Genomic DNA, 24183 nt, shown 5'->3' with positions numbered 1-24183 from the left:
TAGTCAGAGACTACATAGCTGCAAATTAGGCCCACGGAAATAAAAATACATGTGGACTCTTTGCTTTTGCCGATCACTACGTATCACTTCGCCGATGGCAGAGCGGCAAGCCACCACAGGACTGGTTGAAAGGTTGGTCGACTCCTCCGACAGTTAGCGGGGAATTAAAAAAAAAAGAAAGGCGGGAGCCCAATGTTAATTCGATTTAGATTCGGGAAATCGGCCACACAGGGCAATAATTCAAAGTTTCCAAGAACGCTTAGAACGTGTAGATCGAGTTCCCGTGATAAAAATACGATTTCAGAATCCTCTTCAGTGCACCTTTAAATAGCCTTCTGCCGGTAATGAAAGTTTGCCACTGTGCTACAGCTACCAGTGGCAGTAACCTGAAGTAGTGATACTGCGACAGAATGATGTGTGGTTTTTACTGCCCATTCTATGGGCTGTGCATCATTATGGCAACATGTTTGAACGTGATGTTGAACATGGCACAGTTTCATATGTTCCTGTGCGAGCCTGTGTGTTGCCTGTACAGGAACATATGAAATTCTGTCACTGTTTCCTCAGTCAAGTGAATGTGAATGGTGTGGATTGTTGGAACAGGCCCTGGAAGAAAACTGGTGGCTCTTCTTGCAACTCTGAATGTCTACAAGAGGCACACTGACATAAGTAACACTGCTCATTTTGCACAAGATGTCTTTAGAATAATGGGATGGATGCTGCTCCAATTATAATCTAAGGTGTGCACACTGCAGTTAAAATTGATAACTCAAGGGCTAACGCAACAGCTGCTCATAAAAGGCTCTCAAGAGATGTCACCTAGCCATAACGTGCCAGAAAATCGTGCCGATTCCACACTTAAGTACAGCAGATATAAATCACAGCAAGCACCAGGGCGGCAGCATCTGTGGGCTTTTTAACAGTTCCCTCATTTTATTATTAGGACTATGGCTTCGAAAAATAAGCAAGAATGAGATATATCTAAATGGTGCAAAATATTATAGGCTTCACTGCTGTTAAATGAACCTCGCAACAATGTCATTGTAAGAAAGCAAACTCGGGAAAACCGTACACCTATGACTGCTGCTATGACTGTTGGGAAGTGTAACAAGTCCAGAACTTTTTTCACAGATAATCTGTACCGAGGTTATTTGTGTTCTGTTCACAGAAAACAAATCTGATCAGCATTTGCTGCAGGCCCACTGTTTTCGTTTCATCATGTATGCACACCTTACAAATATCTGAGCGCTGTGTGAACAAATTTCATTTATTTGTATAATTGCATAGACACCTCAAGATTTGTTGCAAATGTTTGCTTTTAAATCCACAAGAAACGCTGCAGTAACATACCTGGCCTACACAATACACAAGACCTACAAATTTGGTGGCAGAACTTCACTCCTTGACGCAGCCTAACCAGACCATACCAAACCCATCTCTTTTAAATGACTGAGTTTACAGATTAGAACAACAAAAAGTAGCAACTGCAGCACTGAACCAGCTTTCAGAAGTTACCTGCAAGCATGGCTGCTGTCACTTTGAACAGAACATGGGGCTTCGTTCAGCACGACAAAGGTCTTTTAAATGTCCGGAGAACTCGCACTGAAATTATGTTCCAAGAAAGCAAGAAGAAGCTTCTTTTCAGCTGCGAGTACACCCCTTCACAGAAAGATCACTCTTTTGATACCACGCTGAAATATTTGTTCTGCTACCATTGCATTGCACATAATAATGACAGGAAACCCTTATAAATGACTACGAATGTACACGGGCACATTTTTGAAGCAGCAATGACCTCTCAAAGCCTGCCCTGCTTCAATGCACCTCAGTCACGCAGGTGCCTCTAGCGGCTGCATCTGTCCCTAAAGGCCATTTTCACTAACCACCCTATGATTTGCAATTACCACAGTCATGCCCCGAACAATTTCAAATCTAAAGCTGAGTATGACAAGTGGGCATGGCAAAGTCATTCAGGTGAGGCCCTTGCTGTACAAAGTATTTATAGTGCGCTGCAGCATGCTTTTTCACCTGCCGCTTCATTTTGGGGAAGATAGCTGCATATTTTTCATTCGGTGGATTATGAACGCATGCGGTATCCACACGCCTGTCAAATATGCAACTCCATTGTATGCTACTAACACTTAGTTAAACATCAAAAACATGACTGCGAATGCAACACAGTTTTTTCCGTATTGTCGTGCCTTTTGTGTCCTGCTAGGTGCTCGAATTTTAGTTTATTAGAGTGATGGTCTTAGTACTAGGCACATGCAGTGCAGATTTTTCGGCCCACTAATATGACAGGGTTGACCTTGATGCACATGACTGCCATCTACAGAGAAAAGCTGACAAAACACAACCGTGGCCTCCCCACTACAGGCTGCGACATCCACACTCTGTAAAAGCAGGAACTGCTTCCCTGTTCTTTAATGTTTCTGGTTCAATATATAGTGATCTGTGTACGGTGGTATCTTTCAGACACATCTGCAGTCTCACTACTCTTTGTTGAGTGGCTTGAAATATTCGCTCATCACTTCCAGAAGGTTACGAACATTAAGAAAAGGAAAGCTGCAAAAATTCTCGCATCTGCACTCGCAACACCTGAAACATTATGTTAAAAATTCTGGAATTTTATCAGCTGGAAGAATTTTGGGGCACTATGATCATGACCATCACCCGGTTCTGTTTACAAACATGAGGGTTTACAAGGAACATTCATGACCAGTTAAAAAGTAAGAAACTGCTCTAGTGTGGTTGACCAATGGTCCACACTAAAAGTATTATAATGTAGAAGGTACTCATGAAATGCCTACCCACTTTCAGTTTTCACCATTTTTTGGTGTGGGTGGCATTGAGCTAGGAAGGAAATCATTCTGGGATTTCTTAATGCTCGCTAGGTCCAAGAACTTGCGAATGACATCAACTAGACTGAGGCAGTGAGCAATGGCATGCAGAAATAGCAGTTGGTGTAATCAATTGACATCAAAAGTGAATTTCTCACCCACCTGCGAGTCATTCAGTATGTCACCAACAATCACAGTAGCTACCTGCAAGAAGAAAAATATACGCTGTTCCAGCACAAGTCTGCAAGAAACAATATCTATAGTAGCCGGACATAACTCAAGAAGGAAGCGGCAAATTCCCCTCAAAGGGGAATTTTCCGCCTGCCAATCGCGAATTTGCCTACCAATCGTATCAACCAATTCCCCCCTTTGACCGATCACGTTCGACCTGCTAGCTTGAAATCGCAGCGGGTGGTAGAAGAATGGGAAATAACCACGGCTTAATTGGATTGGCGTCATGGAAAGTGGCCGTTGCCATTGCCTGGAGGGCTTCCCTTGAAAGGCATCTGCCACTTTGTTGTTGAATTGTATCCGACTATAGTGCGCTATATGAACGGAACAATGGTGATGTGCAATTTGTTGCACTCAATTTCAACTGCACTCCTAGTTGCCACAAATGGAATAAGAGCATTAGTGCTCACTCCAAATTTCTGGACTAATATCAATCGACTGATGACACCGGTCAAGTTTTCGTCAGCTCCTGTAAGGCTCACCACCTGTGATATTCTCTAACGCTGGAAATCTTTGCACACCGAAACTGAAAACTAACGAAAATACATAAAAAAAAAAGAAACCTCATTAGCCTACTTTGCCACCAAAGGTGGGCTTATGCTTTCGCTACTGCTGTGAGCTATTGGAAGTGCATGATTTCGCTTTTCTGAACTTTTGCGCACCATATTAAAATACTTAAAGTTTAACTCTGGGAAAGTTGACAAGAAAAATAGAATATAGCCATTAAAAAAGGATGTTCGAAGTCTACACCCCAGCTGCCTTAAAGTGGATAACTACATTCAAGTTGACAGACTGACAACATGTTGAGTGCACCATGGTGAACTGTTCTATGGCCATCGTTTACAAACAAGAAGGAGAGCCTGCACCAAATCAGAGAAGACAAATATTTAAGCAGCTCATGACGCAGGCACTGATTTATCTATTTGCTTCTGATGCCAAGAGACAACAACATTACATAAAGAAGACTCCCTCATTGAACAATAAATGTGATTGGGTCTTGTAAACATCGTCAACTTATAAACAGCCCAGCTAAACAGAAATGCTCAGGACAAGAGAAGGCAAGATGATAGAACGAAAGACAACTGAAGGGCTCACGGGAATGTGTACAAGCATTTACGGGCTGTTGGAAAACAACAAATAGATGAAACATATATGAAAAGAAGCTTAAGAGGAAACACTTACTAGGCATCCTGGAACAAAAACTTTCTAAACAAACATCACGTTTAGCAATCGCAGTCAACTAGTTCTTGTGGGTTTTAGGGACTCCTGCGACACCTGCTCTCTCGTCACGAAACAGGGCATCCACTAATATTTGCTGAAGACTGATCACAACTTTCATGCACCAGAAAAACTGCAGCTGTGTTTAGGAATGTACCAAATTAGTCATATAGGAGGCCCCCCAGAATTTTACATCGTTTTGCTAGGCTAGAAGAACACTGCCACATTCTATCAGGAACATGTTAGAAGCAATTTACATGTGCGCATGAAATGTGAGCCAATGTTCCGCTTATTTACCTACTACACTTTTTGGCATATGAATGCAAGTGTGTGAGCCATTTGCTGACAACCGAGATGTCAATTTCAAAAGCCACTCATGCATCCTCGACACTTTTCTCTTCAACAGCACATGTACAAACAATAAGAAAAGGGACACTTAGCTAGCATTAAAGAACCAAATAAATATCTTTTCCTCCAGCACAAAGCTCGAAAAGGCATCAGTGGGATCATCTGATGCCTTTATTGTACTTATTGTACTTTTTTGCTGTGTTACGTCATTGAGCCTTTCATTTTTGCTGTTATTTTTTTGTTGCTTATTATTAATTTGTGGCCTTTGTACTTTTATTTTTTTCTTAATATTTGTACTTACCTATTTTCTGTATGCTCACCCTGCGAAAATCCCTTCCTGGGATTGCAGTATTAATAAATAAATCTGTCTATGCAAAATAAATTACAGAAAAAAAAGTGTTCAACAAGGTCAAACTCATCAAACATGCTCCAATGGTCTGCTGAAAATGTTTGCTATAATGTGAACAAGTTGAGTGGATCATGTTAACCATATTTTCTTCATAATCTGTCTGTGGGGAGACTAAGCAACTCTTGACCTGTTCAGTTTGCGAGAGAATTCAGCTCTAATGAGCCTCCCTTGAAGGGAATCTACTCGACTGCTAGAGCCCTACAGTGTGCTCACCATCATGTAAAAGTTTCACAAGCACAAATGTTGCATAATGCAGCAAGCCTTTACAAGCACACATATCAGTGAAAGATCTTGTGGAGGTACTCTAAGCCACAAGTGGAAAGGTGAATTTCAGTCAGCATTCCTTAGCCTGCACAAGCAATGTGCAAAGCCAGCATATGAGATGATAATGCAGCCACAACTATGACAGTTCCCTTTACGTTCCATTTTTTTAAAGGCTCCTGTTAGCGTATATGGAAACTGGAAGAAAACTTTTAAAATGAATGCTTCTTGCTTTTGTGAGATGTCAAACAGACAGGGAAAGGCTCTCAGCAGCCAGGCTCTGAGCCCACTACATGGCACTGCAGCTCGAAACGCCTTGCTCTGAGAAGAGAAGAGACAAGAGGTGCTTTGAAGCAACTCGGTAAAAGAAAATACGTTGGACTGGTTGCTTTGGAGCACACAACCGTACGACTCAATGCAAGATTCGTGCATAGCCAACTCGCTCAGCTGCCACTCTAGGGGGTATATATGCTCCTGCTTTTCTGCTTTCTACTTTTGAGCATTAATCTAAATACATAATTTTGGAGCTGTAGGTCCAACCGGTCTTCCTCCAAGTTTTCTCGACCCACTCTCTGCTATAGGCTCTGTGCCCATAGAAACATGCAGCATTGTATTGTAATTCATATTTAGTTAAATACATGCCCAAGTCAATGCACAGTTAAATCAAAATTACAATAATCTCATGTTGGAGCACAAGAAATTTGGTAGCTATTTCCCTGCTGGAAGCAAGAACTTTATTTAGACGCATCAACTGACTTGCAAGCCTGTTCAGAGTGCAGTACTGCTACTGCCAAACTGTGATTTGGAGCAATGTTTGGAGCATCAACAAGCGGTCTCTGGAGCACTTTGCAGCCGCTTGATAGGCAGTTTGGAGCACCTGTGCATTGTTTCTAGAGGTGCGCTGCCAACGAAGCAGCTAATTTTAAAGCATAATTATATGGTGAACAAATCAAATTATGGCTAACATATTGGTGCTGGCCTCCCTGAGCATTATTTGAAGCCCCGGCTGCAGGTCGAAGCGAGAATTACATGTATTAATACTCATACGAATGATTAAGTATTCATCCAATTAAAAATGCAATGAGCCCCTGATATATACCATGATGCCCTTTATTCACAAGAACAAGAGGCTCATATATACAGGGTGCAACTTGCTTAAACAGTTTACTTTCTAAGCACTGATACATCTTTTTTGCACCTTTAACGAGCGACAAGTTTCATGATTGTAACAAATAGCACAAAACGCATAAGGGGCGGAATAAATTCCGCCAGCATATGACCAGAACTAACTTCTTGACCAGATTGTTCAGAACTAATTTTACCAAGAGACGCTAATGGAGTGAGGAAAGGACGTGAAAGCTACCAGTGCCATGATGGCCACAGCAGCTAAAGCACTCCAGTTCTTTCTTTGCTGAAACAGCTCCTTAAAAGGTTGCATTCAGTCGTGACAGGTGGAGGCAGAGACATCTTCTACTTACTCCCGCCCAGAGCCGATACATAGGCTCTGCTTTGGCCACTCTGACCCCCCAAGAGGCCTGGTACTATCATCACTATTCCTCAAGACATTCATTTTGGAGTACTTCCGAGCAATTTGGCAATCTGTATCAGGATAGCGCAGCAAATCCTGCCTGGAGCACAACGGAGAAGTTAGAGCAGGAGTGGAAGCACAGAGAGCATCTATACTCTTGCACAGTTCTTGAAAGGTGACTATGTGGGAGCACGTGAGTACTCTCCAACTTACAATAGCACTTAGGCCACAGAAGTGATGTTTTTTTCTTAGAAATTCTACATACGGCGAATACGTGGTATGCATGGAGGGGTGACCAAAAAAAGAGGCCCGAAATTCTCACCGCGCCCAAGTTAGATGCCATTGCCCATGGTCTGGGCTGCTGGAACTTGAACACAGCGAGGTCCCCCTGAAGGTTGGCGGCCACCAGCTCAATGTTCTGGAAAGAATGAACAAAAAACAATATTTTTTCATGGGACGTAAAGAAGAAAGTGAAGGCATACGTAATTTGCACGCTATCAGGTATGTTCCAGAAAAATGACAGATGCTTACAGCATTCAATTCAAAGCAGAAGCACAGGTTTATTATTATTTTTTTTTGGCAAAGACCGCTTTTACTGATTTTGCATGCATGAATGACTGAACTGAGGTACACACATGACGACTGCTTAAATTTTCTCTCTTTCTTTTAGCACACATGCAAAAGGTGATTTTGTTCGGGTCAGAACCTCTGGATTAGTGCTACATAGAAGACGACGACGAGTGGGCAGTGCTGTGGGATGGAGTGCTCGTGCTAGGCAATGCTGTAGAGAAGACGATGAGGAGCGCACACGCTTGGTACATACAGGCAAGAGACGATTTTGCTAGGCGCTGAACGTCTGGATTAGAGCTTTTGCTTTAAAAAAGAACGTTTTAGTAGATCAGGTGGAGAGCCCTCATTATTGGATATAAAGCAGCAGCACACACATTACTCATCAACACGGTTTCCACACAAAATGAGAACACAACAATGCAGGCACTGAAGCACAGTTTTCTGTGCTACAACAACTGTGCAGAAAACAATGAAACTAGACCAAAACGAACGTAACCAATAACCTGAACCCATAGTCTTTTCCCAGTCTTTAAAGTGAGTCTGTCTTATTTTGTTACAGACAGGAAAGGCATTACTAATAGTTTATCATTATGCCACAGCAATGGGCGGTTCATGTAACAAACTGCCCTGATGACCAGGTTTCTGCGCATGTGAAGAGTATTGTATTCAGCCACAGCACCAAATAGAATGCATAATTCGCCCACAATTCTTTTTACTTGTATTTGTGCTTGCGATTTCGACTAATGCACTTGTTGCATTATGTTGTCAGGAATTTTTTCGCGCAGTGTTTACTTCCTCGGGGCATAAAAAGGAAATGGTTATATTAATTAAACACGGGGGCTGGTCATATAAATGAAGAGAACTGGTGTGGTCACAACTTGCAGTGTTTTTTAGATACGTATACGTTTACTACTTGTATTTATCAATCTGCTAAAACCGTCTTTTTGGGTTGTAGCAATTGCGAATAACTTACAGAGAAGTTCATGTAAACTTCATAAACAGATAAATTTGAAAGAAATGCTCTACAGCGCAAAAAATTTGCTTATGTGAGGAAAGAATTTGCATCCAAACGCTATACTCTGATGTCAGCTCACCGCGCGAACAGAGAAACAGCGACCGAGGCAGTACCTTTGTTAGAAATTACAGCTCAATAATTACACTGCTCACAAGTGCATCGGTGTGGCGATTTCAACCCGCCTCAACATGGTGGGCAGACTCAGTCAAAGCACAGAGCTGCATTTATTTTTGTCTTCAAGGGATAATTGGCGCGCATCCACTGGGGGGACTGGTCAAGACACAGGCGGCGACTGAGAGATGCTCAATCTGAAGACGCGCAAATGCGATATTTCACCTTATCGTTGTCGACATCTCCAAGGCAGATTGCATGCTGCAGAAAGTTGCCGACAAACTCGTACTCGACTTTGTCCAAGAACGAAACGGCTCTCATTCTTTCACATCGGTAGGTGCGTTCTTTATCGAGACAGCGCCTCGCTGATCGAGATTAGCAGAGTAAAACTATAAAACGAAACGAACAGCGCGGCTAGCGGAGCCGGCTCAATCAGCTGACGGGTGCCATATTGAAATGCGGAGGCCTAGCGGAAAATATTGACATTGAGCTTTTTGGCATAAAGCTAAGAAAAACGAGACAGTGCAAAAATTAAGTACTTTCTTCGCTTACACACCCAAGCACAAACAATGCTTCACACAAACATTTGTATTGCCGCTATGCAAGTGGCGTTGATCACGTGATGTTAGTCCTTCTAGTCCATATAAAAATGGCCGCGCGAGCTTCCTGCTACCTTACCACCTCTCCGTCGTCTGCTAGCTGTCCGAGCGCTGCCAGGCCAGCACAAATTTGACGAGTCTGGCTGCCCGCTGGCAGCCCGAAACCGCTTAGCCAGAAAAAAACGAACGTGTTCTGGTCAGCCACCGCAAGTGCGCGGAGCAGCCAGAGGTGGTGGTGGTGAAAAACACTTATAATACAATAAATATTTACAGAGAGGTGATTGGGGTAGGCCCTATTGGCCCTTTCCCCTAACAATACTAGGTGGAGCCCCTATTCCGGGGCCCCATTGGCAAGCAACGCCGCCCGCGTCCGGTGAACCAAGGCCTTTTGGGTCTTTAGGTCCTGACAGCCGAGCAGGGCCGCCTCCCAGTCCTCTCTGCTGGGGTTGGGGTTGGGGGGGATAGATGGGTTTGACTGACACGCCCAAACCATGTGGAAGGTGTCAGCCACCTCCCCACAGAACTGGCACGCGCCATCAAAGGATGTATTGAAATGTTTAAGCACCGCCGGGCACAGTACAGTGTTAGTAAGAATTTTGATGAGGAGGCGCTCGTCAGCGCGATCCAGACCCTTACAAGGGGCCGGGTAGCGCCGGTGCTCCTCCTTGTAGTAATCGGTGATTTGTTTGAATGTAATGGCCAGATTGTCTGATTGGGAGTACCCTTCCAAGGACAGGGATATAGCCTGGGGAGAGAGTGCGCGGGCGGCCTGATCGGCCTGTTCGTTTCCCTGGAGTCCCTGGTGACCGGGGGCCCAAATCAGGTTGCGTGGAGTTGGATCTTCAGATCGACAGCTATATTCCAGTATGCGCCAGGCAAGCGGGGGAGCCCAGCCCAACTCGTAGTTCGGACAGGCCCCTCGCGAGTCGGTGATGATGTGTTTCGACTTGGGAGTAGTGAGAGCAAGAGCAATGGCAATCTCCTCAGCGTGTGTTGCGCTGTAGGCTTTGAAAGTGAGCCCGTTGACTGTGTTTGTGTTGTGTACGACTGCGGCCGTGTACCACACCCCGTGGTGTGTGCCGGCAACGTCTACGTAATACACATGTTCTTGGTTACCATAGTATCGCGCCAACGCTTCCGCGCGCGCCTGGCGACGACCGCTATGGTCTTCTCTGGACATGTTGCGGGGAAGGGGTCGGACCCGGAGGGCGCGTCTCCAGGGCTCTGGCACTCTCTCCCTTTCCTCAATATGGTAGTCATGTTTGATGTGTAACCGGTCCAAGAGGCGGCGACCGGACGTGGTCTGTGCAAGACGCGTGTATTGGTTGACTAAGTGGGCCTCTCGAAGCTCCCGAAATGTGTTCACCACGCCCAAGGCCAGAAGTCGCTGGTTGGACGTGGTGACCGGGAGGTCGAGAGCCCGCTTGATGACTTTCCGGTGGATGACCTCCAGTTGGTCATCATCATGTTTGCGCAGGTGCAAGTAGGGGGTTGAGTAGAGGATTCTACTCGTTACGAAAGCATGGGCAAGCCGCAGTGCATCCTTGCTTCGTAATCCGCCCCGCTTGTTGGAGACCCGGCGGACCATGCGGCCCACCTGGTCTCCCACCGTGCGAAGTTTGGCTAGGGTGGTGTCGACTCTGCGTTGGTGGTGTATGAAGAGACCAAGGACGCGGATCTCCTTGGACTCCCGGATCGGTCCCGAGGGGAGACTGATGCAAAGCGGAGTTGTGTCCCGAGGGGAGGGACGTATGTGCACAAATTCTGATTTAGACGGGGCGCACTGGAGTCCGCAGTAGGCCGCGTAGTCGTCGACTAGGGTCGCCGCTGCTTGCAGGCAGGATTCCATGTGGCCCAGGTTACCTTGCGTGGCCCAGATTGTAATGTCATCCGCATAAAGAGCGTGATGTATCCCGGGCAAAGAGGACAATTTGGAGGGAAGATGAAGCATTGCCAAATTGAAGAGGAGGGGAGACAGGACCGCGCCTTGAGGTGTTCCCCTCGAGCCGATGGTGTATGGCCCGTGTTCCGCATCTTGTATGCGTATGTAGGCTTGACGGTCTGTAAGAAATTGTTTTATGTAGTTGAATGTTTTGTGGCCACAGTTGGTGTTACTGAGGTGGTCCAGGATTACTTCGTGTTTGACGTTGTCGAATGCGCCTTCAAGATCCAAGGCCAGGACCACCTTGTCGTTGTGGGGACATTCGACAGGATCTAAGATGTCGTGGTGAAGCTGCAGAAGTATATCCTGTGCAGACTTGTGAGGGCGAAAACCGAACATGGTGTCCGCGAAAGTGTGCTGTGTTTCGAGAAAATCGGAGAGTCTGTCGCGCACCATCGTCTCCATCAGCTTGCCGACACAAGACGTGAGGGAGATGGGGCGAAGGTTCTCCACATCAATAGGTTTGCCGGCCTTCGGAATAAAGGTCACGAGAGCCGATTTCCAATCGAGAGGGAGAGGAGTCTCTCCGTCCCAAATGCTATTGATGTATTTGAGGAGCGCGGCGTAGGCTGCGTCGGGAAGGTTGGCCAAGAGCTTGACCGTAACCTTGTCGCGCCCGGGTGCAGTGCCCCGCTTCATTTTGCTCAAGGCCGCCCGGAGGTCGTGGAGCTGGAACGGCTTGTCCAGCTCCGTGTTCTCTTCGCCTGCATACGAGTACGCCGCCTGCCGGGGGTCCTTAGTGGTGCACAGGTAGCGATCCCTGAGCGTGTGCGCTAGTTGTTTTGTCGTTCCTGTAAAGTTGTGCAAGGCCCTATGTAATTGGTGTTGGGTTTCTGTGCGTGTTTGTATTGGATCGATGAGAGCGCGGAACAGGCGCCACGTGTTGCTTCCAGACATCTGGCGAGCAGCCGCGTTGCACCGGTCCACCCAGTTAGTGTCGGCTAGCTGAGTAGCATATTCCGCTGCCTGTTGTGTGAGTTCGAGGATGCGGTTCTTTAGGCGTCTGTTATGTTTCTGTTTCTTCCATCGCTTCGTGAGGCTGCGACGGGCCTCCCAAAGGTGGAGAAGGTGGTTGTCCACGTCTGTTTGTGTTTCTGTGAGCTGTATCTGCTGTTCATGTTGTGTGAGTGTAGACGTGAGCGATCTGGACCAGGCGTCGTATCCCGACTGGAGGGGGTCTACAATAGGTAGAGAGGTGCGGAAAGTCGTCCAGTCAGGGATACGAGCTTGTTTTAGTGGGCGTTTCAGGGGACGCATGTAAATGGTTGTGTTGATTATACAGTGATCACTACCTAGAGTGTCCTCTGTATTCAGCCAGTCGGCATGTCGTATGTTGCGTGTAAATGTGAGGTCCGGGCAAGTATCTCGTTGAATGGAATTGCCGACACGTGTTGGGTTGGCGGGGTCAGTGTGCAGGGTGAGTCCAAGTGTGGAAAGAAGTTCCGCAAGCTTCCTCCCACGCCTGTCCTCCCGGGGGTATCCCCATAGCCTGCTCGGGGCGTTGAAATCGCCGACGATTAGGAGGGGATCCCTACCCGCCACTTGCATAGCTTGAGTGAAAATTTCATTGAACGTGACGTTCTTAAGTTTCGGTGGGCAGTAAATATTTAGAATGTGTACAGGTGGGTCAGACCGCTTTAGGGGCAGCACTGAAACCATCGTGTATGGGAAAGACGGTGTTGTGGGAAGTGTGACCTCCTGCGCAGTGTATAGAGCGCCTGGCGCCGCGCTCTGGCAGGCAGCCCGCGGGCAGCCAGAAGCGGATAATCGAAGAGGTCCATTATACGCGCGACAAGTTCGTCTGCTAACAACGTTTTGTCTGCTGCCGAGTTAAGAACGACTGCCGAAAAAGGTTCAACAGAATGCGATTATGCGCGGTGCCGTAGAACGCCTGGCGTTACTTACTTTTAGCATTTTGGGTGCCGGCAGCACAATGACGTTTTTTTATTAATTGCGACCACCCGAGATATCGTTGCATTGGGCAACGCCCGACAATGTTAAGCAGCTAGCTTACCAGCTTTTGTCAACGTCCATACTCCAAAGAAATCAGTTTCGAAGCCAAAGTTCTGAAGCTTGACAACGAAAATGATGCAAAACCTATTTAGTCAAGCGTTTTGTGTAATTCACTGACGATATATATATATATACGGGTGTGTTTCAGAAAAGAACGGCAGTCAAGGCCCCATGACCATTTTTGATCTTCAATTAGATTTTTACATGCAATGAGCATCGCTGCCTTTTGATCGCTACGATGATCTCTGTGATGGGCATCCAGCTTGAGGTCTGTTCTTTGATCACAAGCTGCACAGATAAATCCATTCGCTCGCATTTTGATTTCATTATACAAATCGTGCGCGATAACAAAAGGGTGCTGTTTTGTTATCGCTGTACAAATTATTAAACTTTCATGAATGAACCTCAAGGAAAGAAAACACGCTATGGCTGGTAGGGGTCAGTGTTCTTGGTTGGATTGCTTAGATTAACATTTTTAGGTGAAAGATGACAGAGAAGTATTTGCCGATCTGAGCACAGCAATGTAGATTCAAGCGAAGGCTGTGCAGCTTTTCTAGATGAGAACAAATAAAACCGCCCAAAATCTCAGAAAAATAACCCGGCCATCGGAGCATTTGGAATCTACCCAGGAGGTGCCCATTTTTTCCCGCACACACCCAAAAGACGTCCCCACAACTAGTAGTGTCCGCAAAGTTGTGCATTCCATGGTGAGCCCCGAAAGGTTAATGCTCGATTTCTCGTCTCTGGTTAAATAAAATTATTCCTCCTTTTTCATGCAGCCTTCAGGCATCTATTAGCGCACATATGTAGCAGGACCCCCGGCAAAACCGATTTTCTGGGCTGTGCCGGGAACGTGGGGGATCTTCGTGTCGAACTCTTTCCTGTACTACGAGCACAGCCCAGCGCACAATATGGCGGCGCCCATGGGACTCTTTTTGAAAAGGTCTATACTTACGTTTCAGGTGGTGTGACACACATGTCCACTTGTGCAAATGCGTGCTGGCTCGGCCGTCCTGCACTTGCCTGTTTACAATGTCCTAGCATTTTACACACGCACGCACGCACTCACGCACGCACGCACGCACGCACACACACACACACACACACACACACGCACGCACGCACGCACGCACGCACGCACACATATATAGTGAGTGGTACTCGCGCTGCCAGTACTCAGCGGCGGGCCGCACATCGCTGCCATGTATTCTTGCTCCTCGGTTACCTATAAGATTATATCCGGGTTCAACTGAGCGTCGAGCTTGAATATATCGAAGCCGGGTGTAAAGCTCGAGGCTACGCACAGGAGGGGTGTAGAAAACAGCCCACTAGTGTGTCAAAACCTCGCCGCGATTACCAGCAGAGTTCAGCGACAGCGGGAAGGCGGAAGGACAAGCAACGAAGGACGGGAGCCAGCAAGAAGCATCTCGTCATTAAGTGAGTCCTCTTGGCCCTTCATTTTGGCGCGAGCATTGCTGTCTGTATAGAATCTTGGGGGGGGGGGGTGTATGAACACCCGGTTTGCACATTTGAACCCGGACAGGCGAAAGGCGGGAAAAATGAGTGATGCAGGAAAAACAAGCGAGGGAGAGGGGACGGTGACACTGGAGGACAATTCGTCCGTGACTGAAATCGCTGATAGCCAGTCAGCTATGGACGTGAAAAAGGCAGAACTGAGAGTTCGAGCTCTCGAACTGGAGCTCGAGCTTGCAAAATTTTTGGCAAGTAAGGAGGGAAGCGCGGCGCAGAGCGCCGTCGTAGCGGAGAGAAAAGATACTTGTGCGGAGTTCGGTCGCTACTCAAAATGGTTATCGGGGGCGATCCCTAAGTTTCCGGCAGAGGCAGAAGTGCCAGTCTGGTTTGAGTCGGTCGAACACACCCTAGAGGCTTACGCAGTGCCGAAGGACATGTGGGGCCACATTGTATTCCCGCTAGTAGCGGAGAAAGTTCGGTTCCTGTCAACGCGCTCGACACAAGCAGAGCATCGCGAGTATGAAGTTCTGAAGAAAGTGGTTTTGGAAGAGCTTAAACTTTCGGCAGGAGAGTACCGCAGGCGGTTTCTAGGGTCTAAGAAATTACCCAATGAAGGCTGGAAAGCATTTGCAACCCGCTTGCAGAGCTATTTTAACTTCTATGCGGAGGCAAGGGGAGCCAAAACGTTTGAGGAGCTGGCCGAGTTACTGGTGGCCGACCAATTAAAGAACACACTATCCGAAGACGCCCTTCGCTATGTAACCTTGCAGGAGGGTGACGGGTGGAAGAAAGCGCCAGCGCTTGCCGCGTTCTTACAAACGTTCGAGGAGGCGCAGGGAAAAAACAGCGCGGACAAAAGGCACGAGCCGAGAGTTGTGGCAAGCCACAGTGTGCGAGAAGGAAAGCGAGACGCGGGCCCCCCGAAGCGAGAGGCAGGGTACGCGCAGCCGGCGCAGCGGCCAGACGGAAAGCCGAGGCACAGGGGGTGCTTCTCGGGCGGGTCAATGGGGCATAGGAGGGCTGAATGTCCACACGGCGCGGGACAAACTGCCCCGAAGGCGCCCCTCGCAAAAGGGGAAAGCCTCTCTGCGCGCGTAGCAACGCAGGAAGGAGTAGCGGCACAAAGTGAGCTGAAGCCTATCTCCTTGGCCTGTCAGGATAGTCGGATTAATGCGATTCTTGACACGGGGGCTGAAATTACGGTAGTGCACGAGAGCATAGTACCCCCGAGTTCGTTAAGACGCATGGAGCCATCGAGTTGGTATCGGCTTTCGGGGAGAAGGTGCAGGCCAAACTTGCGATTGTTCCACTCACGATAAGCCGCGACTCGGGCATTTTCGCAGACATCAAAGAGGCAGTGCCGGTGGTATGCGCCCTGACCGACAAACTGGTGTCGAGGACCGACTGTTTGCTCTCGGAGGAAGCCTGGGAGTCGCTTAAGGACGAGTACGATATGAAAGGCTTGGTAGCAATAAGCAATGTCGAGGGCACAGATCATACGGGAGTCGAATTGACAGAACAGGTAGTAGGTGCGCAGGAAGAAGCAGTCGGGGAAGTCGCCACCGTGCGTGAGGTGAACGCTGTAACCAGTGAGGAGAGGAAGAGATTTCACTGGCGCAGTCGACACGGATCCGGTGGTAGCACAGGATCGAGACTGGAAGCAGAGAGAGACGACGTTTCTGCAACACGAACGCAGGAGGGAAGCGACAGTCGAGATCAGAACAAGAGGGGAGCAGCAAGGGCAAGCAGCGGCGCGTCATCAGGACCGGCTGCAGAAATGAACATCCTGATTCGGGGTGAGCAGCAGCGTGTCACGAGGACCGGTTGCAGAAGATCCTGATTCGGGGTGAGCAGCAGCGCGTCACGAGGACCGGCTGCAGAAGATCCTGATTCGGGGTGAGCAGCAGCGCGTCACGAGGACCGGCTGCAGAAGATCCTGATTCGGGGTGAGCAGCAGCGTGTCACGAGGACCGGCTGCAGAAGATCCTGATTCGGGGTGAGCAGCAGCGTGTCACGAGGACCGGTTGCAGAAGATCCTGATTCGGGTTGAGCAGCAGCGCGTCACGAGGACCGGCTGCAGAAGATCCTGATTCGGGGTGAGCAGCAGCGCGTCACGAGGACCGGCTGCAGAAGACCCTGATTCGGGGTGAGCAGCAGCGTGTCACGAGGACCGGTTGCAGAAGATCCTGATTCGGGGTGAGCAGCAGCGCGTCACGAGGACCGGCTGCAGAAGATCCTGATTCGGGGTGAGCAGCAGCGCGTCACGAGGACCGGCTGCAGAAGATCCTGATTCGGGGTGAGCAGCAGCGCGTCACAAGGACCGGCTGCAGAAGATCCTGATTCGGGGGAGCAGCAGCGCGTCACGAGGACCGGCTGCAGAAACCAAGATCCCGATTTGGGGAGAGCAGCAGCGTGTCACGAGGACCGGCTGCGGAAACCGAGATCCTGATCAGCTACAAGGAGGCTGCGACAGCGCCAAGGAGCGAGCGAAGCGAGACCGACGGAGCGAAGCGCCGCGACTTCGGCGGCACCTACGGTTGCCGATTTCGTCTGCCGGGAGGAAGTCTGCGAGCTCTGGAAGCCGGCCACACATCTGCGCCTACTGACGCAACCTGCCGCTGCTGCACTGCAAGTGCCGTGATGGACAGCCCTACAACGGAGTGAGTTTCCCCACTCTCATTCTAATTGCCTCGGGAGTGCTTGAGCCGCAGGGTTATTATTAACCAAGGCAAAATGGCAACATTAGGTTGGCGAAGTGGTTATGGCTGTGGGTATTGGGATGGCCATGAGCGAGCCGAAATGTCAGAGGCTGAGCGAGCCAGAGCAAAGGAGAGGAGCGACGCTTATATACGAGACCTGAAGCGTCAATTAGCTATAGCCGAAGAGAATCTCCGGCAGGAGAGGAAGAGAATTGAGGAGGAGGAGCGCTCACGGAGAGCGGCTAGAGTACTGACTGAGACGGCACAGTTGCCGTCGCACCGTATTGTATGGTGCGATGATCGAACGCTGATCGAGATAGCGTAGAAAGATATCGGCAGCGGCATTCGGTCGGTTACTTTTGAGAACCGCAAGGAGGAACCTCTGGTTCCTGCAGACAGTGAAGCGATCACTAGCGCCGAGGAGCCGCCCATTGAGCTGTCAGCCACGAGTGTTGACACAGAAAAGCAGGCCTTGGTTCCCGAGGTGGAGGCGAGCCCCACGGACATTCCAGGCAAAAATTCGTCTCGTGATGAAACTGCGCAGGCCAACTTTGGCGAGGCAGCCGAACATGTTAGTAGTGGTGCTAATGGCACTGATGAGCAAAACGGTATGAACGGCTCGGCCGGCCGGGTTGCCCAGCGCGACATTTTGTTGCCAGCTGAAGCGGCAGTATGTAAAGCAGGGTGTGGCGAGAGTGGCGTGGCTCAGAAAGGATCCGTAGCACAGGCTGTAGCCTCCGAGAAGCCGGAAGAACAGCTGGGTAAGCCAGACTGTTCCGATCCGAGAAACTCGGATTCAGGTAACGCCGCAATGAGTTTGGCGGTCGATGAAAGGAGTCTGAGCAGTGACGACGACGACGAATTCATCTCACTCCCTGAAGGAGGCGAAGATACACCGCCGCTGATAGGGTCGAAACGCGACCCATCCTGCAATCTCCTGGCGGGTCTCCGCAGCAGGTGGATCGCAAACCTAGAGGGCAGTTACGCTTCATTGGTTGAGCTGGCCATGCCACATTCAAGAGGGCCCTCTAGGCACAGGCACTTAGAGCCTTGTGCGGAGGCTTGTGCACCGTATGCGCACACGGTCGGCAGCTCCGCTGCGGTAGGAGCTGAGCGATACAACCGGGGAGCAGCACGAATGAGAGAATGGTGCACTCTGCAGCACGTGACTTTTCTGAGACCAGATAAAATTTTCGATCCTGGTGGCTAGCGACGAATGCCTATGTCCACAGCCTTAACCCACTCTGTCACTGCCAGGTGGCGGTACGCGCAAAAATGCCTTGCGGCTGGAGCACACGATGGGGCAGTGGGTGAGAGTGGGGAAACATGAACAGTTTACAGCCAAGAGACTGAAACTGTGTGCATGGACGTGCTGCATGCCTGTTGCGTCAGTGCTTGTTTTGACAGCAGTTTTTATTTTGTTGTGTGTGTGTTTCTCTGAATGTCCTGTACGCGAATGGTCGCAACGTGTGTTGTTTTGCATGCTGTTTTACGCTCGGTAAAGTTTCGCCAGCACCTGACTACGGTCAAGCGCTTTTATTTCATAGCGCGTAGCATCTCCTTAGCGTAGCATCTCCCTTAGTTTGGGTCTGATTCACGCAGGGGTACGGAACCCTTTCGTGAATCTTAGGAAGGGCGTGTAAAGCTCGAGGCTACGCACAGGAGGGGTGTAGAAAACAGCCCATTAGTGTGTCAACACCTCGCCGCGATTACCAGCAGAGTTCAGCGAAAAGGGAACAAAGGAAGGAATGCGGCGCGGGACGACTGAGACATCTGGCGGTCAAGGGGGGCTTCCACGAAGGGAGACGGGAAGGGGGCGGTCCCGCGACTCGGCGGCAGGGACGCGCCATATGTAAGCTACCCCATAGGAGCCGCCGTGCCGCCTGGTAAGAACAACTGATGAACGGCCGGACGAGGCGCCCGCCTGTCGGAGTGATGTCTGTGAATCGTCGTGCGGCATGGTCGCGTGCGGCATGGTCGCGGGGGCCGGGAACAAAAGGGCTTAATGGGGTCCTGGTGGATGCTCCCGCAACGGGAGAAGGGACACCGCGACAGTTCGGGGAGCCGAGGGGTCTCGAAGACGTAAACAAGTCGTAAATTTAAGGATGTCACGGACAACCGCGCGACGGAATGCCAGCAGCTTAGCGGCAGCTGAGAACCCGGGGTTGCCAATACTTGGAAACGATGACCGCACGTGCTTGCAGAAACAGGCGATGCCGTGGGAACGACTCGGCGCACTTGTATTTGTTTTCGCTTGGCTTCAGGAGGGGAGAGAGTTTGGACAACACTGCAGAAGTTGAGGGCGGGGCATGTAATCCCGTGTACCAATCGGGTTGTGCTCGCTTCCGGGAATGTGGTTTGATTTTAGTAACTCTTGATGCTCCTTTTTCAGTATATGTTTTAGGGAGAGGGTTACAGACATTCTCAAAGCTAGAGAGAGCGAGCTACAAGTACGGTAGCCAATGGTGTAAAGAGTTAGTAGCCGCGATTGGTTAGTGCTGGTTTTGCCGGGATTGGTCAGTGTTGATTGCGGGCCACGCCTCGCAGTGTTTAAAACCCGGGCACTGAAGCCCGAAAGCTCGTTCTTGGCTAGGGTTTAAGCTAATACCAAGTCTCGGCTGAGTATGCCGAGCTAGCCAGTTCCATGTTTTGTTTCATGCCACCTTGCTGTAAATATTGTATGTATATAAACTTCAGTTAACCTCTTGTCTTTTGATCAAATGTCGCTGTCTAAATTCTCTCAACACCGTCTCTGACCCGGGGCCCACCTTCTGGGCAATTGCACCAGTCTCAGTAAGAAGAACGAACCAGCCACATCATCGGCGCAACGATAGGAAGAGATTTCACTCCGGGTATTTCGAATTACACGATATATCGAACAGACCGATAATCTCCTAGAAAATTCAGTCTAAAACTACCGGACGGTCGTTTAGTATATCGAATGCCACTTGCATCGGCCGTCATTCGATATATCAAACTGCGCACCTCACCCCTGTAAGTGGCACTTCCCTGACGGCACTCTAGCGATGGCTCTCCGCAAGGCAACTGGTACGTGCTGGCAGCGTTAGCGCTGTGAAACCACCTGACGAGTTGTACGTCGGGTGCGCTTGAAGCGTGCGCCTTCTGTCTCGTACCCGTTTTCCACGTCATATTGCCCTCACGTATGCAGCAAATCGAATTAAGTAAAACCTAGCAGTGGCCCCGCGCGATGTGCTCTGCTGTCCTAATATGCTATTTATGTTGTACTGTTGGTGAGCGTAAGGAAAAGAGAGACGAAGCGTGTGGCTCGGATTGGATTGGATTGGAGTCTCAGTGCCAACTAGCGTTATTCTTTGTTTGCCGGCCCATTTTCTGGCGACCGATTGATTACAGTTGACAATGGTCGACTATGTTGACGCGTTGCAGCGCCACGGCTTAGCCGCTGTGTATTTTGAGTTCGCCACATTACTGGTGCCAGGATTATATTATAGTGGCCAGTTCCAATGCACCGTCCGCTGCGGCTTCATTGCGAAACGGCTTGGTTAGGCATAGCAACGCTTATAGCGAGCTGGGCTCTGACAGCACGCCGGAGGGCCGCAGGTTGCTGCAGCAAGTGTGTAACTATAGCGTGGGTGCATATCTCCTTGCGTCTTGGATACAGAGAAGCTTATCTATTGTCGTTTTTGATATATCGGATTACTGATATGCCGAACTATTTCGCGATCCCCTTCGAGATCGATATAACCGGGTTCGACTAAGTAAAATAGACTGATAATTATAGTATGGATAACGTTTCATTACCCAGCTTGTGCAAGGGAATCACCCTCCCTATCTTTTAGTCATCTGGTAAGCAGCCTGTTGGAGACTGCTGGAATAGATTATACAGTATTATTGCAGAATACACTTCAGTATTTACCACAACCTTGAAATTTATGGTGTCAACACCGCATGCATGTGCAGATAACGACGACATGATTTTGAATGATGCCAATGCAGTTGTCGCTATAAACAAAATTCCGATTTAAACAGGTGTTTCTTATAACCGTCACATGGGCGTTTCGAAATCCCTGAGTCAATGGAGATCGAACTCAATGGGGATTGGCCGGTGCCAACCAGTGGTTTTCAATTACCATTGACTCAATAGAGGTTCACAAATGTGATTGAAATCTCAAGGGCCCTTGAAAGTAGCCTTGCACACACTAAACGTTAAAGAAAAAATATAAAAAACCGAAACCAATATAAAAATTTTTGATTTAATCCCAGTATATCACACATTAACCAGTTCATAAACTTAAAGGAGTATAGACACCTAACTTTTGAGAGCGTGTTTTCTTTTTTTTGTAGCGAAAGCTACAGTAGGCTAGCAGAAGCGCATTTCGCGATGGCTGCCAAAGGCCAATACTGCTCATGCGCCGTTACCATGGCAACCATGGCACCGCAGCCGCTGCCACGTACTGCGCATGCGCAGAGTCGTGCCGCGCAGCTGGAATATACGCCACAAGCGATGTGATTGCTCCTCCGACGCGCACCATGGAGGAAGGAGAGCAGCCGTCACGGCAGCAGTACAGTGCATGAAATCGAGTCTTCCGATCCAGAAGTCGTCGCATGGTACAAGGCCGGCCGACAGCGTGAAGTCCAGGCGAGAAAGGCTGAGCGAGTAGCCCAGACGTCCGAAGAACGACAGGAACGTCTCGCGAAGAGACGCCGCCAAGCTGCTGAACAACAGCGATGGCGTGTCGCTACCGAAATGTCAGTAGGCGAAACTGCTTTCGCTACGTATATCCTGGCCAAGCTGAGCTAAGCCACTGCCAGTTTTATTGATGCGTAAGGCATTATTATGCATTGATTACCACTTGGTATTCTCCTTCGAATGCTAAAAATTTATAATCGAGTTTCTTTCCCGTGCTGTTCTGGCTTCAGTTTCAACAGCCGAATGATGACTGTGACGTCAAAGTGTGGTAGTAGGTCACCTGAGGAATAAAAAAAATGTAATATAATCGACGCTTCTGAATTCGTTGTCATTCTGGCTATTGAAGAAGGCTGGCTTCAGCGCTGTAGTGAATTAAAACGATGAAGCAGCTATTACATCGATGTTTTTCCAACCTCACGTGACATATAATTTTGTAGTGCGTGGTTCATCAGACGCGCGCGCTCATGAGCGCGCGTTCCTGCGAAGGAGCAGGCAAGTTGCGCGCGCGTTCATGAGCGCGCGTTCATGCGAAGGGGCAGGCAAGTTTCTAGGTGGTGGTGGTGTAAAACATTTATTTATACTATATACAGAGGTATTGCTTGGACCGTGCCTGAAGGGCCCGGCCCTCGCAATCACTAGGAGGGATCCCTAGTCCGGTACCCCTGTGGCCTCCGCGGCGGCCCGGGCTCTTGTCACCAGGGCTCGTTGGTCCTGGAGAGTTGAGCAGCCGATAAGGGCAGCCTCCCAGTGCTCTCGGGTGGGGTGGGTGTGGGGTGGGAAAGCAGGATTGGCAGGGCATGCCCACACCATGTGATACGTGTCCGCAAACACTTCCCCACAGTGTGGACACTCGCCCGAAAAAGCCGAATTGAAATGTTTGAGCACTGCCGGGCACAGTACCGTGTTGGTGTAGAGGCGAAGTAGCCAACGCTCCTCTGAGTTATTGAGGCCTTTACAGGGGGGTGGGTATCGGCCGTGAGCGTTTTGATACAGGAGAGAGATCTCCCGAAAAGTAATAGCCGGATTAAAATCAGTAGCCGGATCAGGCGGCGAGAGAGGCGATGCCCGGTGGTTAAGCGCGCGGGCGGTAGTGTCCGCTACCTTATTTCCCTCTATCCCCGCATGTGCTGGGGCCCAGATGATGGTGCGCCGAGTTGGGAAATCCCGGTACTCACATCTGTGTAAAATTTGGAAAGCACGATCTGGAATTTGGCCCTGTTCAAAATTGCGGCACGCTTCTCTTGAGTCGATGATAATGACTCGGGACGCTGGATCCGCAGCTGCAAGTGCGATAGCAACTTCCTCCGCGAATGCAATGTTGGGGGCACGGAAGGTGAGGCCCTGAACTGGGTTGTTTTGGTGGACAACGGCAGCCGTGTACCAACCCCCATGGTGTGGATCTGCCGCGTCCGTGTAAAATACCCCTGGTCGAGCACCATACTGCTTGGAAATGGCCTCCGCTCGCGCGAGGCGGCGGCCATAATGGGCATCTTTTGTCATGTTATTGGGGAGGGGGCGAACCTTTAGTGCGAAGCGCCAGGCCTCGGGCATGGATACCCGCTTCTCCTCTTGGGTTGTGTAATTGATGTGGGCGAAGCGGCGTATATTCCCGCATGTTCGTCGGTGCGTGGCTGACCGAGAATAGCCCGCGCATAGGTTGCGGCGCACGCCTTTTATTCGTTTTGGCGTGCCTGCGCATTAGAGACGGCGGCGATAGCCGGACACCACATATAACACCACTTAGACGTCACAGCCATCGCAAGGCTGTTGAAACTACATGAGAGAAAAATTCGTTTATAAATTATTTAGCGGTCCAAGGCTAATACCACCTGGTGATTTTTGCATAGTAGTGTCTTCCGCATCGTCGTATAATAAAACACGCCACAAAAATTACGTGCCTATACTCCTTTAATTTTTATTCGGTAGTCATAATGATAGCTCCGCAACTATCCGATGGTCAGATGTGAACACTTGTCGTGTGGCATGCGGCTGCGTTTTGCTCGTTTTCACCTTTAGCGCGCTTTGTGACCACCGAGACCAAAATTGCCCCATAACTGCTGCAGTACAGCGGCTGTTAACGTGACAAAGATGGTTACTGATCTGTGGCCGCTTCGCCGGTGAAAAATGAAGTGCGCATCGTTGCCCATCATCGCCTTGCCATCGCTGTCTGTGGATTGTGTCGAACTGTGAACTACAGTATACTCCCTTTAAGACAAACTTGAAGGGGTCAGAAAGTATGTTCGTCTTATCGAAGTTC

At 49.3% G+C, this 24183-nt stretch overlaps 1 protein-coding gene across 2 annotated transcripts in view; it reads right to left on the bottom strand.

Moving 5' to 3' along the window:
• The window catches only part of LOC149371087 (KICSTOR complex protein ITFG2-like), a 90346-nt gene extending 81364 nt beyond the window's left edge, over positions 1-8982 (bottom strand). For both annotated transcript variants that reach the window (XM_089564558.1, XM_089564563.1), the window contains exons 1-3: positions 8757-8982; positions 7158-7253; positions 3003-3044 (exon numbers count right to left, since the gene is read on the bottom strand). In XM_089564558.1, the coding sequence (XP_089420684.1) occupies positions 3003-3044; positions 7158-7253; positions 8757-8852 (234 nt within the window). In that variant the 5' untranslated portion in view covers positions 8853-8982. The remainder of the gene's footprint in view (positions 1-3002; positions 3045-7157; positions 7254-8756) is intronic.
• Between the last annotated feature and the right edge of the window lie 15201 nt (positions 8983-24183).

This window comes from Amblyomma mixtum, chromosome 1 (assembly GCF_055824585.1).
Source record: "Amblyomma mixtum isolate Tamu chromosome 1, ASM5582458v1, whole genome shotgun sequence".
NCBI classification, from domain to species: Eukaryota; Metazoa; Arthropoda; class Arachnida; order Ixodida; family Ixodidae; genus Amblyomma; species Amblyomma mixtum.
The sequence above is the reverse complement of the archived record's forward strand: the minus strand, read 5'-3'. Positions and strand labels throughout refer to the sequence as shown.